Source organism: Canis lupus, chromosome X, assembly GCF_011100685.1.
Source record: "Canis lupus familiaris isolate Mischka breed German Shepherd chromosome X, alternate assembly UU_Cfam_GSD_1.0, whole genome shotgun sequence".
NCBI lineage: Eukaryota > Metazoa > Chordata > Mammalia > Carnivora > Canidae > Canis > Canis lupus.
In genome coordinates this window covers 6,571,500-6,586,756 of record NC_049260.1, presented here as the reverse complement: position 1 = coordinate 6,586,756, position 15,257 = coordinate 6,571,500, and the positions used below count along the sequence as shown (strand labels likewise).

Here is a 15,257-nt window from a genome sequence, read left to right as displayed (position 1 = left end):
CACATAAGGTAAAGAACAGCGTGGGGGCGCCTGGGTGGCTCATCGATTGAGCATCTGCCCTCAGCTCCTGGGATCGAGCACTGCATCAGGCTCCCTGCTCAGCAGAGTCTGCTTCTTCCTCATCCTCTGCTGCTCCCCCTGCTTATGCTCTTGCTCTAATAATTAAATAAAAATCTTTAATAAAATAAATAAAAATGCAATAAAAAAACCCCAACAAAACCAGTGTGGAGGGGTGCCTGGATGGCATAATTGGTTAAATGGCTGACTCTTGGGGTTTCAGCTCAGGTCAAGATCTCAGGGTCCTGGCACTGACCCCCAAGTTGGGCTCTATGCTCATCATGGAGTCTGCTTGAGACTCTCTTTCTCCCCCTCCCTCTGCCTCTTTCTACCCTGTGCTCCCTCTCTCTCATACAAATAAAGAAAATCTTAAAAAAAAAAAAGAAAGAAAAAAGAGAGTGGAAATACTGGACATTATGAAAAACATCAATTTCTCCTGCAAGTCTCATGCTTAGTTTAAAATGGATTCTGGGGATCCCTGGATGGCTCAGCGGGTTAGAGCCTGCCTTTGGCCCAGGGCGTGATCCTGGAGTCCTGGGATTGAGTCCCACATCGGGCTCCCTGCATGGAGCCTGCTTCTGCGCTCTCTCTCTCTCTCTCTCTCTCTCTGTGTGTGTCTCTCATGAATAAATAAAGTCTTTAAAAAATAAAATAAAATAATAAAATAAAATAAAATAAAATAAAATAAAATAAAATAAAATAAAATAAAATAAAATAAAATAAAATGGATTCTGATTACGAACAGGTGCTTGGGGAAAACATAGCCCTTGTGCACAGATGCCTGTGGGTGCTGCGTATCTAAATGCTGGCCCTGGGTGAAAGGGACAGGGGATAGTCACCACCTCCATTACATCTCCCTTGCTCCTGTGGAACAGAACAGCCCTCCACCAAGTTCAAAATCCAACTGACCACTGGAACTGTGGATTCTCTCCCCACCCCGGACTTAGTCCCCAGGAGCAAGTGAAAATCCACTGTGTGGAGCTGAAGCAAGGTACCCATCGGATACCACCCAGGAAAGATGCACCAAAAACCTCCCGCTGGAGCTCATGAAAGGGGAAGGGCACAGGGCCACCGTCCCAGTGTGGTACCTTGTGGAATTCTCATCCTGGATGAGCAGGGGAGGTTTGTCTGTCAGCTTCTGGGGAGCGAACTGAGGAGAAGGTGAGCGTGAGGTCTCCATGGTGGACATGTGCAGGGGCCGGAATCTGGACGGGAGCAGAGCTTCACGCTTAGGACAGGCTGTGTGCTCATCTACATGCTGCCTGCTGTGCTCACCAGCGGCCCTCAAACTGTCTTCAGGCTGGGTGCTGCTCAGCTTCTCCACCGAGGCACAGGGGATGTGGGAGAGAGACAAGCGGTCCACACAAGCCTCCAGGGCCTCTGGGGACGGTGGTGGAAGGGACTTGCTGGGGGCTCCTAGGTGAGTGGCCACAGGTGTGCCACCGGCCAGGCCCTTGAATGGCCTGGGTTCACGTTTGGGCGGTGGCGGCCTCTGTGGGGCTGGCTTCTTGGTGAGTGGTGTAGTGTTCACAGGCCTTGGGTCCTGCCCTCGAGTGTGCAGGGCTGAGGGGGCGCTCTGCACTTGTGGTCCTGGGTGGAGCGTCTCTTCTGGGTATCTGTAATCTCGAGGTAGAGTCCCCGCTCGGCTGCGGGCCTCCTGGGGCACCTCTGGAGCTTCCCAGGCGGGAGATGGCTTAGGGGGCTGGGATGGCTTCTGGAAGTCCTGCTGTGCTGTTGTACTGTCTTCTGGACACTGGGCATCATCTGCTTGTCTAGAGGAAGAAAGTATAAAAATGAGCAAATGATTCCAAGTAACATCTTTTCTGCAAACAGGACTAGAACCAGATCTTGATAACCTTCTTAAATTATTTTAAGGAATTAAATCGATATACGTTTTCTGACACCTGTCTCCACTGCAATTTGTAATGCAAGATACCCAATCCAAACAGCCAGTGGACAACATCAGGTGGTATGTTGGCATGTCATATCACAGGATGGGAAGTATTAAAAACACATGCACACATGTAAGATATACACACACATACATGTACATGCAAGTTGCATTCTGGGGCAAAAAAACTTACACAAAGATTTTTAAAAACAATGTTGGTGGGCAGCCTGGGTGGCTCAGTGGTTTAGCACTGCCTTCAGTCCAGGGCCTGATCCTGGAGACCCAGGATCAAGTCCCACATCGGGCTCCCTGCATGGAGCCTGCTTCTCCCTCTGCCTCTCTCTCTCTCTCTCTCCTCTCTGTGTCTCTCTCATAAATAAATAAAATCTTTAAAAACAAAACAAAACAAAAACAATGTTGGTGAAAATTCTCATATGGCTATATTCAAAAATACTTATTTTGTGTTGCAACAGTATTTTTATGTGGCTTATGTTGGAAAATTGCCATATGCAAAGAGATAGAACTTTCTAACATGAGCTACAAATCCATTTTTTTTTTCTTAAAGATTTCATTTATTCATGAGAGACACAGAGACAGAGAGGCAGAGACACAGGCGGAGGGAGGAGCAGGCTCCATGTAGGCACCCTGATGTGGGACTCCAGGATCACGCCCTGTGCCGAAGGCAGACGCTCAACCGTTGAGCCACACAGGCGTCCCTACAAATCCACTTATTGATCAAACCTTTAAAATCAGTAGCATATTATTAAAAATGAGAAAAACAAAGACTTTCAGGCACTGCCAGTGGTTCATTGATCTTTCCATACTGTTCTGTTTCCAGTTCTATGTTCACTTTTTATGCACATATGCAAGTATTTAATATGCACAGACACAGACACAGAAAGGTCCCCACAAAACACTCCCACAGGCGTGCTCATGCGTGTGGTTATCTGTGCTATAGCCAACACTCCGGAGCTAACAAGTACCAAACTTGCAATAAAGCAGCAGGCCATGCCTTTGCCAACCCACGGTTCCACCTGACCTGACAAAGTCCTAAAATGAGCTTCTGATGGAATCTTCTGTTCAGGAAGGGGCAGTTTTGCACCGGGAGACAACTGTGCAGTTGCTAAAGGGAACTCTAAGATGGGCGGCAACCAGAGAACCAGCAGGTGGAGCACCAGCACCCATGAGAGATGTAACCTACTAACTAACAAATCAGATAAAGCTTCCCCCACCCCCACCCCGACACTAGGGAAGGAGCCTCATTCCAGTATCCTCTTTGAGACCCAGGAGCATGCCTGTGTCCTGGGACATCGTGATGCCAGGCCTGGGTGCTACAGATGTCCCAAGCCCACCCAGGTTGCTGGCCTGCAGGTGCACTGCCCTGTGCATGTCCCTCTGATCATGTCCTCAGAAGAATGGGCCCCTCTGGGTTCAGGGGATGCTGGAGAGCAGAACCCAGACCATACCCAGTTCCCTTCCCTTTCCCCACTGTCAGCCAGCTGGGGCCCAGCCCCCCACCCTGGGCCACACAGAGCTGGACCCTGCCCCACCTAGAAGCTGGAAGCCCTCTGTATCTGGGGGAGGGCAGAGGAGTTCCAGTCCCAGCAGGACCCAGAGAGAAGGCAGCTTTGGTTTCTGCTTCTAAGATGCTGAACACACTGCCTCAGCTTAGGAAACACATGGTGGCAAAATGGCCAAGCATAAGAACTTAAAATATTAACCCCATTCCAGGAAGCTAGGCATTTAAGAAAAAAAAAAAATACATATCAGTACACACTAAGAGAAACTAGAAGTTTTCAAAATAACCTGAACATAACAATGGATGCTTAGAGAACACAGTCAAGCAGCCATGTGGTTACTGAATGGCTATTAAACACGCTGACAACGCATTCTGAGAAGCAGAACTCAGGGCTCCGGTGTCCCACCTCCACCTCGCAGTAACAGCTTTGTCCTGCTGTGACGGAATGGCCACTGTGCCTGGTAAGACTGTAAAACCTCATTCATGACCATTCACAAGTGCCTCCCCAATACTTCAGTTCAAAGAGCGAGCCACGCTTGAATGTTTTCTCCTCCTACAAAACGCTTGAAATACAGTATCCACAGATCCTCACGAGGGCACCTGGTACCACTTATTTCGAAAATATCCACCACCTCATAGAAACAGCTAATTAAATTAGCTATAATTTATTGCTTAACTCTAAGTGCTTTTGGCCATCTGGATGCACATTTAATATGTTAACTAAAAAAGAGCTCTATTTGCAGAGTTTTAGGCAGGATGTGCTGAGATCTGCCCAGAAACAGAAGAGAACTCACATATGTGAAAGGAGGACTTGGAGCAAAAGACCGGCTGCAGAGTCTGCCCAAGGGGTAGGTCCCAGCTTCTCTCAGGTAGAAGGTCCCACGGGCTCCTTCCTGTCTTCCTGATGGGGCATCTTTGCAGGACCGCAGGGCACTAAGTTCCCTCAGGGTGGTGTGCACACTGCTCAGTCTCTCCTTGTTCTAGAATGGAGTTCACTGTGCTCCACCTTGATGCCGCACTCCAGTTAGATTTACGTTAGCACAGCACTTTCTGCGACACGTTTCCATTCCCTTATTTTTTCTTTCCTTCTCCCAGCCACCAAACTTACAAAGCCAAAGCCATAAAACCACTAATTGGTTTTTATTACTCCAGTGAGGAAATCAGGGTCACAAGGACAAGGAGGACCACAAGTGGGAATCTGGGGTCCTGCAAGGGTCATGTTCCAATCTGTTTCTAATAGGTTCCAAGTGACGACGCAGTACATGTGTGTATGTATGTGTGCACCGCGTATGTTGCACGTGTGTCTATGCTCTGCATGTCTTTGATGTGTATCTGCCAGTCTCTGTGTATGCATATCCCCCCATTTAAAAAAAACTTTTCGGGCAGGGCAGCCTGGGTGGCTCAGTAGTTTAGCGCTGCCTTCAGCCCGGGGCGTGATCCTAGAGACCCAGGATCAAGTCCCACGTCTGGCTCCCTGCATGGAGCCTGCTTCTCCCTCTGCCCGAGTCTCTGCCTTTCTCTAAATAAATAAAATAAATAAAATCTTTTAAAAAATAAAATAAATAAAACCTTTTCAAGTATAAAGTCAATGGTGAAATAAAGAAAATAAGATATCTTAAGGATGTGCCAGCAACAGCATCCAAGCATTTGCTCCTAGGTATACACTGGAGCAGCTGAGTCAAGCCATACAAAGGAAAATTGAAAAGGCAGCTGCATTCCAGAGTCCCAGCAATTGATATGCAGCTTAGGCTTCTCATTGTCACGCAGAACATGCTAATCACATGTTACCAAGGAGAACAGAGCAGCTCCAGCGCAGCTCCAGGAGGAGGGAGGCCTGGCTGCAGCTCTGCGGCTCTAGGCTCTATGTAAGCAGCGGGGACACCCCCGGGAGCCCTGCAAACCCCATCTGGGGCTGGAGCCCAGCACCGTGCTGTTCTTTCCTATTGGCCTGGCTGGGGTGGGGGCAACGGGAGGTGAAAGGTCTCCAACAGGGCAACGAAGCAAAACAAAACAAATCTGAAGAGGAAAACCCACCTTGGTGAATGCTGCTCAGTGGCCCAAACAGCCTGTGACAGGGCAGAAAGGACCAAAGGGCCAAAAGGAAAAAGATTACACACATACACATACAGACACAGAATGCTCTGGAAATCCCACCAACACTGTTCTAAGTCACATCTACATTTTTGATCTGGGTATGGAGCCGGCCAGGCCTGTGTCTAAATCGGTTTCCATATCTGAGAGGTGGCGGTTTTATTTCCAGATTCCATCTGTTCAAGAGGAGTCCTGTGGCAGCACTGGATTTCCCTCTCTGGGTAGCAATTTTCTGCTCCCGATCACACAGTCCCTGGGCTCCTGGAGGTCGCCCCCAGCACGGGCCTCGTGTCACTCTCCAGTGACTGCACGGTTCATGGTCTCCGCTCTCCTCACTGGGCTGTGAGCGCCTCCACGGAGGGCAGGGCACCAGGTTCTCTTCTCCGGGGCCTCAGGAGTGAAGCTTACACGTGTCACACCATCACCTGAAAGCCCAGTAAACCTCCAGGTGCATTTGTGGCTTTTGGTCCCTAGGCAGAATGGTAAAGAGCAAAGCTGCAGGCTGTTCGTTAGGTTCTCAGTGAAATAACTTTGCACATGAACGTTCCCAACACACCTAAACATTTTTAGACTGCTCTGTAATCAGTAATTCACTGCTGCTTTGCAAACAGGGTTAACGATCATCTTCACCAAGGAAAAGAAAAACATGTCCATCTCGTGGATGACCTAAGTAACACGTATACAGGGTCCTTCTTTCCAAAGTACATCAGGCAACAAACAGTGTGCCAAAAAGCTTCATTTCCTCACCTGTTAAGGTGAATCACAGGCCACACCACGCGAGGGGTGAGGGTGGGGGGTGTCACCATGTGAGGCAGAGGCAGATGGAAGCCCCCGGGGTGGTAGGCTCCGTGCGCTGGTCCCTACCAGTCAGATGCTGCACTGGGCACCCAAGAGGAAAGGGCCAGCTGTGGTGGAGCAGATCTGAGCGCAGGTCCCTAAGACACCAACACCACCCAAACTCCCTTCCCATCACACTACACACCACTGTGCCGCACAGCTGGTGCAGGGCTGCCCTGACCTCCACGTAGGGAAGGGCATCGCCGTGGCAGGCTGCTGCAGGGCACTGTGCTACAACCGTACCACCAGAATTCTGCGCCGTGGAACTGACTCAACAACAGAGAGATGAAGAGCAAGCTTCCTCTGGAGGGTGATACTCAGGTGTTTCCTCCTGTCATTTCAATATTATGGCTCCTGGGTGGCTTAAGCGTCTGCCTTTGGCTCTGGTCATAACCCCGGGGTCCTGGGATCGAGCCCCACACCGGGCTCTCTGGTTAGCTGGGAGCCTGCTTCTCTCTCCCTCTGCCTGCCACTCCTCCTGCTTGTGCTCTGTCTTGCTCACTCTCTGAAAATCTTAAAAAAAAAAAAAAAATCACAAACAATACTAACTCATGCCATTCACAAAACCAGCCTATGTTGACGTTAGCAATGGATAGGGTGGCTGGTGTACTGGAGACGGTGTAAGAATAGTACTTGTGAGTGGAGGTTGCAAAGCCAGACCCAGAGCCCACTTTTGCACAGAGCAAAACTGCCTCCAAGGACAACTGGGTAGAACGCAGAGGAGTTGCCTTCCAAATGGAGCCAGGTTGCCATGAAGGACTGTGGAGGCCAGTGTTTACAGTTTGAGAGAGCACACATCCATTGCTGATGGGCGTCGACAGCAGTGATGTTGTGAAGTGTAGAATCGTCTGCTAGAAAGCACGGCGGGGCAGCCCGGGTGGCCCAGTGGTTTAGCGCCTCCTTCAATCCAGGGTGTGATCCTGGAGACCCGAGATCGAGTTCCACATTGGGCTCCCTGCGTGGGGCCTGCTTCTCCCTCTGCCTGTGTCTCTGCCTCTTTCTTCCTCTCTGTGTGTCTCTCATGAAAAAATAATTCTTAAAAAAAAAAAAAGAAAGAAAGAAAGCATGGTGTACGCACCAGCACCAGCCGGGCAGTCCGAAGAGCAGCCACGGGAGTAGGCATTCAGACGACCCCGGTGGCCGGGAATGCACGGGACACTCGCACCACAACAAACATGAGTGTCCTGGATGAGTCCCTGGCATCTCCACTGCTCTTCTCGTCCCCCAGGGAATCCCCAACAGACACACATCACCTTGGCGAGGTACAAGCAGAAAGCTCTTCTATCTACACAGCCCCCCCCACCCCCCCCACCCCACCCCCGCCAAGCCAAATGAGGTGGGAAAAGGAGATGATGGGCGAGGCATGAGCGCTCAACAGACGTAATCGACCGATCAACTGACCCATTCGCTAATGAGTGGACAGAAACACTCAGGAAACATTTCAAACAGCAGGAACACCAGGAATAATGGCATCGCCTACTCTTTCCTGGGAGGTGCCAGATTACCACGGGACTTCCTAGACGGTGAACCCCTGTAGGTTAGCAGCTGTCTGGTTGTCCTATCCCAGTTTCTAAGCATGCAAACAACATCGACTGAACAAATAAGCAGACACGCCAGGGATGATGGAGAGAGCTGTCCCACTTTTGTGTCTTGCAGAATCACCTCGTGGGAGGGTAGGAGGCCTGAACCATTTTCGATTCAGTCATCTCCTTACTGCAACATCTCCACGGAAGCTTTTCTCTCTGTGCCAAGCCCAAATAGGCTCTCTCTTCTGTGATTATTCTTTTTTTTTTTCTTTTAACATTTTATTTATTTATTCATGAGAGACACAGAGCGAGGGGCAGAGACACAGACACAGAAGCAGGCTCCCTGTAGGGAGCCCGATGTGGGACCTGATTCCAGGATCCTGGGATCGCGCTCTGAGCTGAAGGCAGACGCTCAACCATTGAGCCACCCAGGTGTTTCTCTTCTGTGATTCTAATGCCACGTGGGGAAAGCAACTACTTTAGAAAATCAGATGAATGTTATTTCTTCATTGTCTTAACAGATGGATAAAAAGATTTGCTTCCTTTGGGTTTTATTTTTGCTTGTAGATACTTGGACGGTAACAGCAAAGAACTCAAATTAGAGAGCCTGATAAGTCATTTATGTAGAGAACAGATTAATAGGCTCCACTCACAGATGACCCAAAACCAAATATACGAGCACAGACTTCTGAAAGGGCTAGTGTGCAGTCACAGAAAACACCTAGATTCAGAGATTATAATCTGTGAGGGTCCTTAAGTATCCAACTCTGTTGTCAGAACACATGTTTTGAATCTATTCCAGGCTAGAAACCCTCATTCCTGGTTTCAAGATGTGACACTTGAAAAAAAAATTTTTTTTTAATAGTGTGCTTTATTATTTTTTTAATATATTTTTTTAAATTTTTATTTATTTATGATAGTCACAGAGAGAGAGAGAGAGAGAGAGAGAGACAGAGAGACAGAGAGACAGAGACACAGGCAGAGGGAGAAGCAGGCTCCATGCACCGGGAGCCCAATGTGGGATTCGATCCTGGGTCTCCAGGATCGCGCCCTGGGCCAAAGGCAGGCGCCAAACCGCTGCGCCACCCAGGGATCCCCCCAAATTAAAAAAAAAAAATTTTTTTCTTGAACAAAATCAGCCAAATTCCCTCTGCCAATCAGCTCCAAGCCAGTTAGAATCAGAGGCACAGATAAATTGAATATAAATGACATTTGCATGTGATCTGTTAGCAGTTTTGTCCTGGCGTTCTGTTTTTGGGTTTCCTAAAAACATGTTTTATGCAGTTCAAAGAACAGGCAAGCCTATACCAACTGCAAGGTTTTAGAAGTGGCCGAACGATCAAATCAAGATTTTAGGGGCAAGTGGGGCTGGCCATGGATGTTGCTCAGCTCCTGGCCACAAAGTACACTCAGCGTGCTCTGCAAGTCTGACCAGGTGACTCAGCGGGGACCCCACTCGTCTTCTGAAGCTGCAGGACACAAGAGTGCCCTCAGGAATGCCACCAGTCACCCCACAGTGCTGGTGGAGACCTGCTATCTCTTCTGATAGGCATTTGGGTGCCCCAGTTCAGCTAACGTGGAGCCAGCCAGGACCCCGCTGTCAGCATGGGTCAACGAATGTCGGACCAGAGAAGTGAAGCAGGACACAAAATGCAAACCACAAGAGACACATGAAAAACAAAAGTTTCCTTGGGGATCCCTGGGTGGTGCAGCGGTTTGGCGCCTGCCTTTGGCCCAGGGCCTGATCCTGGAGACCCAGGATCGAATCCCACGTCGGGCTCCCGGTGCATGGAGCCTGCTTCTCCCTCTGCCTGTATCTCTGCCTCTCTCTCTCTCTCTCTCTGTGACTATCATAAATAAATAAAAATTTAAAAAAAAAAAAAAAAGAAAGAAAAGTTCCCTTGCCTCCTGACCCCCTGACAGCTCCTTTCACAGTGCATGGGAAGCTATTACCAATTGGAAGCCAATCTAAAGAAAACAGGGAAAGTGTAATAATTATTAGAGACTTTTTGCCCCTCCCAGGCATGAAGTTATCCTTCTATATTTCCTTCTGAGGTTTGTAAAAAGCAGAGTAATGCTGCAGATACACACACCCTCCTTAGACTCTGTCCTGACCCCAACCCCTCACCTCCCTCCCACCTAGAATAAACCCCTGCCCTGATAGACGAGAGCAGGGCCATGTTTTTGTCTGAAGTTTTGGTTTTAAAGCTTTTATAAGGAAGATGATTTCCAGCAAAATATATGAGGGAATACACAGTCAACCTCCAGGTATCCATGCCTTAGAATCAACCACTTTGTATTCCTGGTACATCTTGTTTTTGAACCTCCCCCTCTAATTCTCAAGAGTATTCTGAAGGAATGTAAGGGATGACTTCAGATGTACAAATCTATGCTCTCTTCAAAACTTACCACATCAGAAGCCAGGCCTGGGCAGAGGTAGGGGCTAATGAGGACATGCATGCCTGCATGTCTGTATTGGAGCAAAAGCAGAAGTAATGTGGAAGTCAAGCCAGTGCTGAGAATCTCTACCTTATGGGACCCTTCCCTCCCAAATTCCTTATCTCCCATTTTCCTAACCCCTTGATCGCAATATTAAAACCCCCTAAAGCTTTTTAATCCTTGGCTTGGCATGTCCCTCCAGAACTAGATTATTGTCATCCAAAAAAAATCTCAGTGAGATTAAGTACCCCTTGGTATCAGCCTTGGAGGGACCAATCCTTGATCCTTAATCCTTCACCCAGAAAGGCTTCTCAGCCCCTGGGCCCAGGGGATTCAGCCCCTGGGCTGTAGTCTGCCCAACCCTGGGCTAGAAGGCAAGGCAGATATTAAGTCTTTAAAAATTCAAGCTCTAACTAACTAACTAACTAACTAACTAACTAACTAACTAACTAAAAATTCAAGCTCATTTTGAAAAGTACTAAGAGGAATGTTTGAGGAGAATGCCAACGGGGTGACGAGGGGAGACTTTACACAGAGGAAGGCCTGCTGAGTTCTTTTAAAGCTATGATTTTTTTTTTAAGATTTTATTTATTTATTCATAGACACAGAGAGAGGCAGAGACACAGATAGAGGGAGAAGCAGGCTCCATGCAGGGAGCCCGATGTGGGACTCGATCCCAGGTCTCCAGGATCACACCCTGGGCTGAAGGCGGCACCAAACCGCTGTGCCACTAGGGCCGCCCTAAAGCTATGATTTTATAACTTTTATGGCTGTTTTTCAGCTACTCGTGGGAGCAATAGTCTCTTGTGACCAGCCTCATGTGAACCACAAACTGTCACTTGAAATTGTTAGATGCAGCTAGAAGGAAAAATCGGATCAGATAAATATTTTATTATGGCAGACATTTCATTCATCTAAATGATAGTTTCAGGAACATCTAGGCTAAGTAAGCTTTTATTAGGTATGATCTATCATTGATAAAAACTTAAAAGCTAGAAGCATTAGGGCATGGGTTAACAAGTGACAAATGAATTTGGGTTTTCCTTCAATCATGCCCTCTACACCTACCTGCTTTTCTTCTGAGCCACTTAAGCTTTTAAAACCAAGTGTTTGAATTCCCAGAACTCTAGCTACAGATCTGGGAGGTCTTTACATCACAACACATTTTCACCTCTCGTCTTTCCCACACCCCACAATTTTATCAAGGTATTGTTTACACACCATAAAACTCAAGCGATTGGAGGTTTGGGTAAAAGGGTTGTATCTTCACCACCACAATCAAGTTAATTGCACAATTGCACTGCCCCAGAAAGTTCCCTCTTGCTCTAGGGCAGTCATTGTAACCCTGCTTGAAACCCCTGTAATTTACTCCTACTCCGTGCTCTTATCTGCAAGGAGAACCAACTTTAAGCAGATGTAGAAGATTAAAATTTAATAGAACACAGGGAAACACATTTCAACAAATTTGAGGGTGAATCTGTTCACAACTTTTGCAAGTTAAATTTTCTGAAAGCAGAACCATCTTGCCATAACTTTTCCAGATTGTTAAATGAAGTATTCCGCGTGATGGATCACCTGTGATGGGCATTTCCCATCTTCTCTCCTCCACTTACTGCATTTTACAAACATGTACACATTTTTGTTCCAATTAGCATGAAAAGTAGATATGTTTGATCCTCTCCTCCGGAAACTTCTAGCCTCTCGTCCCACCACCACCAAATTAAGGGCAGACTGCACACTTGGTGTTCCAGGCTCCCTGCCTCATCCTTCCCGAGCCACCTGCCACTCCACAGGGACCTCTGTTCCTGCAACAGGCATTTTAGCCAGAGGCCGTTCCCTGCCATCCATGCCTGGTGGTTTCCCTATCTCCACTTGGATCCACTCTTCAGGATGTGCCCCACAGACACCATTCCTGTTTTCTTTAAGATCCACATGAACTGCAACCTTTTCCACGAAGTGTTTCCTGGACCTGTTGACAAAGATAAGCCTTTCTTCTGCTGAACCTCTGTACGGATGTAATCTCCACCTGCTTATTCACAAATTGTTCTCAATTCACTTGTGTTATTTTCATTTGGTATCGCTCCTCCTGGGTACACTCATAGCACCCATTTCTGTCCCTGGGCCTCACACAGTCCCTGGCACAAAGCAAGGCTTCAGCAAAGACTCAGTGGGGTAAGGGGAAGAAACAGAGGAGGCAGGAAGGCAGGCAGGGAGGGAGAGGAAGGCAAGGCTGGCGGGCTGATTTTCTTGGGCTTTCTGACTACCCTGCAGCACAGCATTTACATTCATTTCTGTGTCCTTCCAAATTCATGTGTAAGATCGTAACCCCCAATGGGAAGGTGTTAGGTGGTGGGACCTATAGGAGGTAATTAGATAATGAGGATTGATCCCTAAGTGGAGGGACAGTGCCCTTAGAAGAGAGACATAAAAAAAAAATTAAAAAAAGAAGAAGAAGAAGAGAGACACAAGGGATGCCTGAGTGGCTCAGTGGTTGAGCGTCTGCCTTTGGCTGAGGGTGTGATGATTCTGGGGTCCAGGATCGAGTCCCACATCCGGCTCCCTGGATGGATCCTGCTTCTCCCTCTGCCTGTGTCTCTGCCTCCCTCTCTGTCTCTCATGAATAAATAAATAAAATTTTTTAAAAAAGATAAGAAAGACATAAGAGAGCTTGCTGCCCTGCTGTGTGGTCTCCAGTATGTAAGGACGCAGCAAGAACAAGAACACAGCCATCTGCAAACCAGGAAATGGGTCTCACCAGCAACCAAAATAGTTGACTTCGATCCTGGACTTCCAGCCTCTGGAACTGGGAGAAATGTCTGTTGTTTAAACACCTAGTCTATGGCAATCTGTTATGTATTATTTTCCCCAATAATAGATGAGAAGATCCCTCAAGGGAGATTTTCTCTGAACCTGATTCAACCTTAAAGGCTTGCTGGCACCTAACCACACAAATACAGGTAACTAGAGACATACCTGTCATTGGAAGACCTGTCCACTGAGACTGTGGTTCTGCTGATGTAGTGGAAATTAAAACATAGGGGCGCACCTGCACACGCTCTCACACACACACACACACACACACACACATACACACAACTATATGCTGGAGCTGGATGGCCTGGGAGATGATCTCATGCTCTCACCTGATCATAAATGAGCTGGACGCTGCCAGCTCTGGTCCGTAGCAGTCTGCTGACTCTCTCCTTCCATTTTCACATACATTGCTATGAATGCTATAGAAACAACTCACAGATTCAATGATGTCTACTTGCCCATGAAAGGCTATGTGAAGTAACTCAATTTTTCAACAAAGCAATGACCATAATTAAAATACTAACTGGTGGGATCCCTGGGTGGCGCAGCGGTTTGGCGCCTGCCTTTGGCCCAGGGCGCGGTCCTGGAGACCCGGGATCGAATCCCACGTCGGGCTCCCGGTGCATGGAGCCTGCTTCTCCCTCTGCCTGTGTCTCTGCCTCTCTCTCTCTCTCACTGTGTGCCTATCATAAATAAATAAAAGTTTAAAAAAATTAAAAAAAAAAATACTAACTGGTGATCGAGCCCTTTACTCTTTTGAATGTTTACATCTATAGTTATATGGCTTCTACTTATTTTATTTTGACATACTTACACTGAGTGATCAAACGTTTTGAGGTGGTGTATCAAAGGAAAACACACAAAAGGAACATGAAAATACACAAAAAACATCCCAATGAAAGAAAACAACGAGGACAAAGGGACAAGCATGGACAAGTGCTCACATGAGCAGACCCTAGAATATAAGGAAGTCTGACAGTTGTGCCTCAGATGGACCCTGGGAGTCCTGTCAACCAGAGCAGTAAGGGTGGCAGGATGCTAGGGGGATACTGGGAAGCCAAGCACTTCTCAATTCTGCGGCAGAGGCAACTGTATCATTAACCTCCATTTGCAGAGAGCAAGCATGACCGACAAAACGTAGCACTTGCAGGACACTGCAGCCCCAAGAGCCTAAGTAATGTGCCTAATAACCTAAGCTCAGGTGTACTGTTCGTTTCTCCCTGCTGCTTTCTCTTTGCCAAACCACATTAAAACATTCTTCTAAAACACCTGGGTTCTGGGTGGCTCAGTAGGTAAAGTGTCTGCATTCGGCTCAGGTCACAGTCTCAGGGTTCTGGGATCCATCCTGCTCAGTGAGGAGTCTGCTTCTCCCTCTCATTCTGTGCTCTCTCTCTCTCTCTCTCTCAAATAAATAAATAAAATGTTTAAAAACCAAAACCAAAACACCTGGGTTCTTCTTGTGAAAATACTGGAGAATATTTCAGGTGCAGGCTACAAATCATAGGAAATTTCACACCCACAGAGCCCCAGGTGGTTATGCTTTCTAGGTACTAATGCAAAGGCCAGCACACAATAGCCAGGAGCCAGCAGAATAGGAATGAACTGTGCAAAGCCACCAGGAAGGGATAATGACATCATTAACACTAGTTAGTACATTAAAAAGGAAGAAACTAAAAAAAAAAAAAAAAAAACAAGGAAGAAACTAACTGGAACCAAACATAAAGGTTTCAAAAGTACACATCAAATGCACTTCAGCCATCTATTTGGAACCTAAGTAACAATGATCAAGAAAGAAAGGCCCCATCCCCAACAGGAAAATGAACATAAAATGTGAGCGGTAACAAACAAAAGAAAAGAAAACCAAATGGCTAGATAAGTCACAAAGTTCAACTTTACTTTGCTAGTTACTGAGAAAAAGTAAGTTACAAATGGAGTAAGTTACAAATGGAGTTTCTCTGCAACTATGCCTGGGTGGCTCAGTTGGTGGAGTATCTCTTCATCTTGGCTCAGGTCTTGATCTCAGGGTCATGAGTTCTAGTCCTGTGTTGGACTCCACACCATGCAGCCTACTTGAAAGAAAGAA

At 47.3% G+C, this 15,257-nt stretch overlaps 1 protein-coding gene across 2 annotated transcripts in view; it reads right to left on the bottom strand.

Annotated features, from left to right (window-relative positions):
* The window catches only part of SHROOM2 (shroom family member 2), a 143,501-nt gene that overhangs the window by 18,870 nt on the left and 109,374 nt on the right, over positions 1-15,257 (bottom strand). For both annotated transcript variants that reach the window (XM_038586792.1, XM_038586793.1), the window contains exon 6: positions 1,146-1,829. In XM_038586792.1, the coding sequence (XP_038442720.1) occupies positions 1,146-1,829 (684 nt within the window). The remainder of the gene's footprint in view (positions 1-1,145; positions 1,830-15,257) is intronic.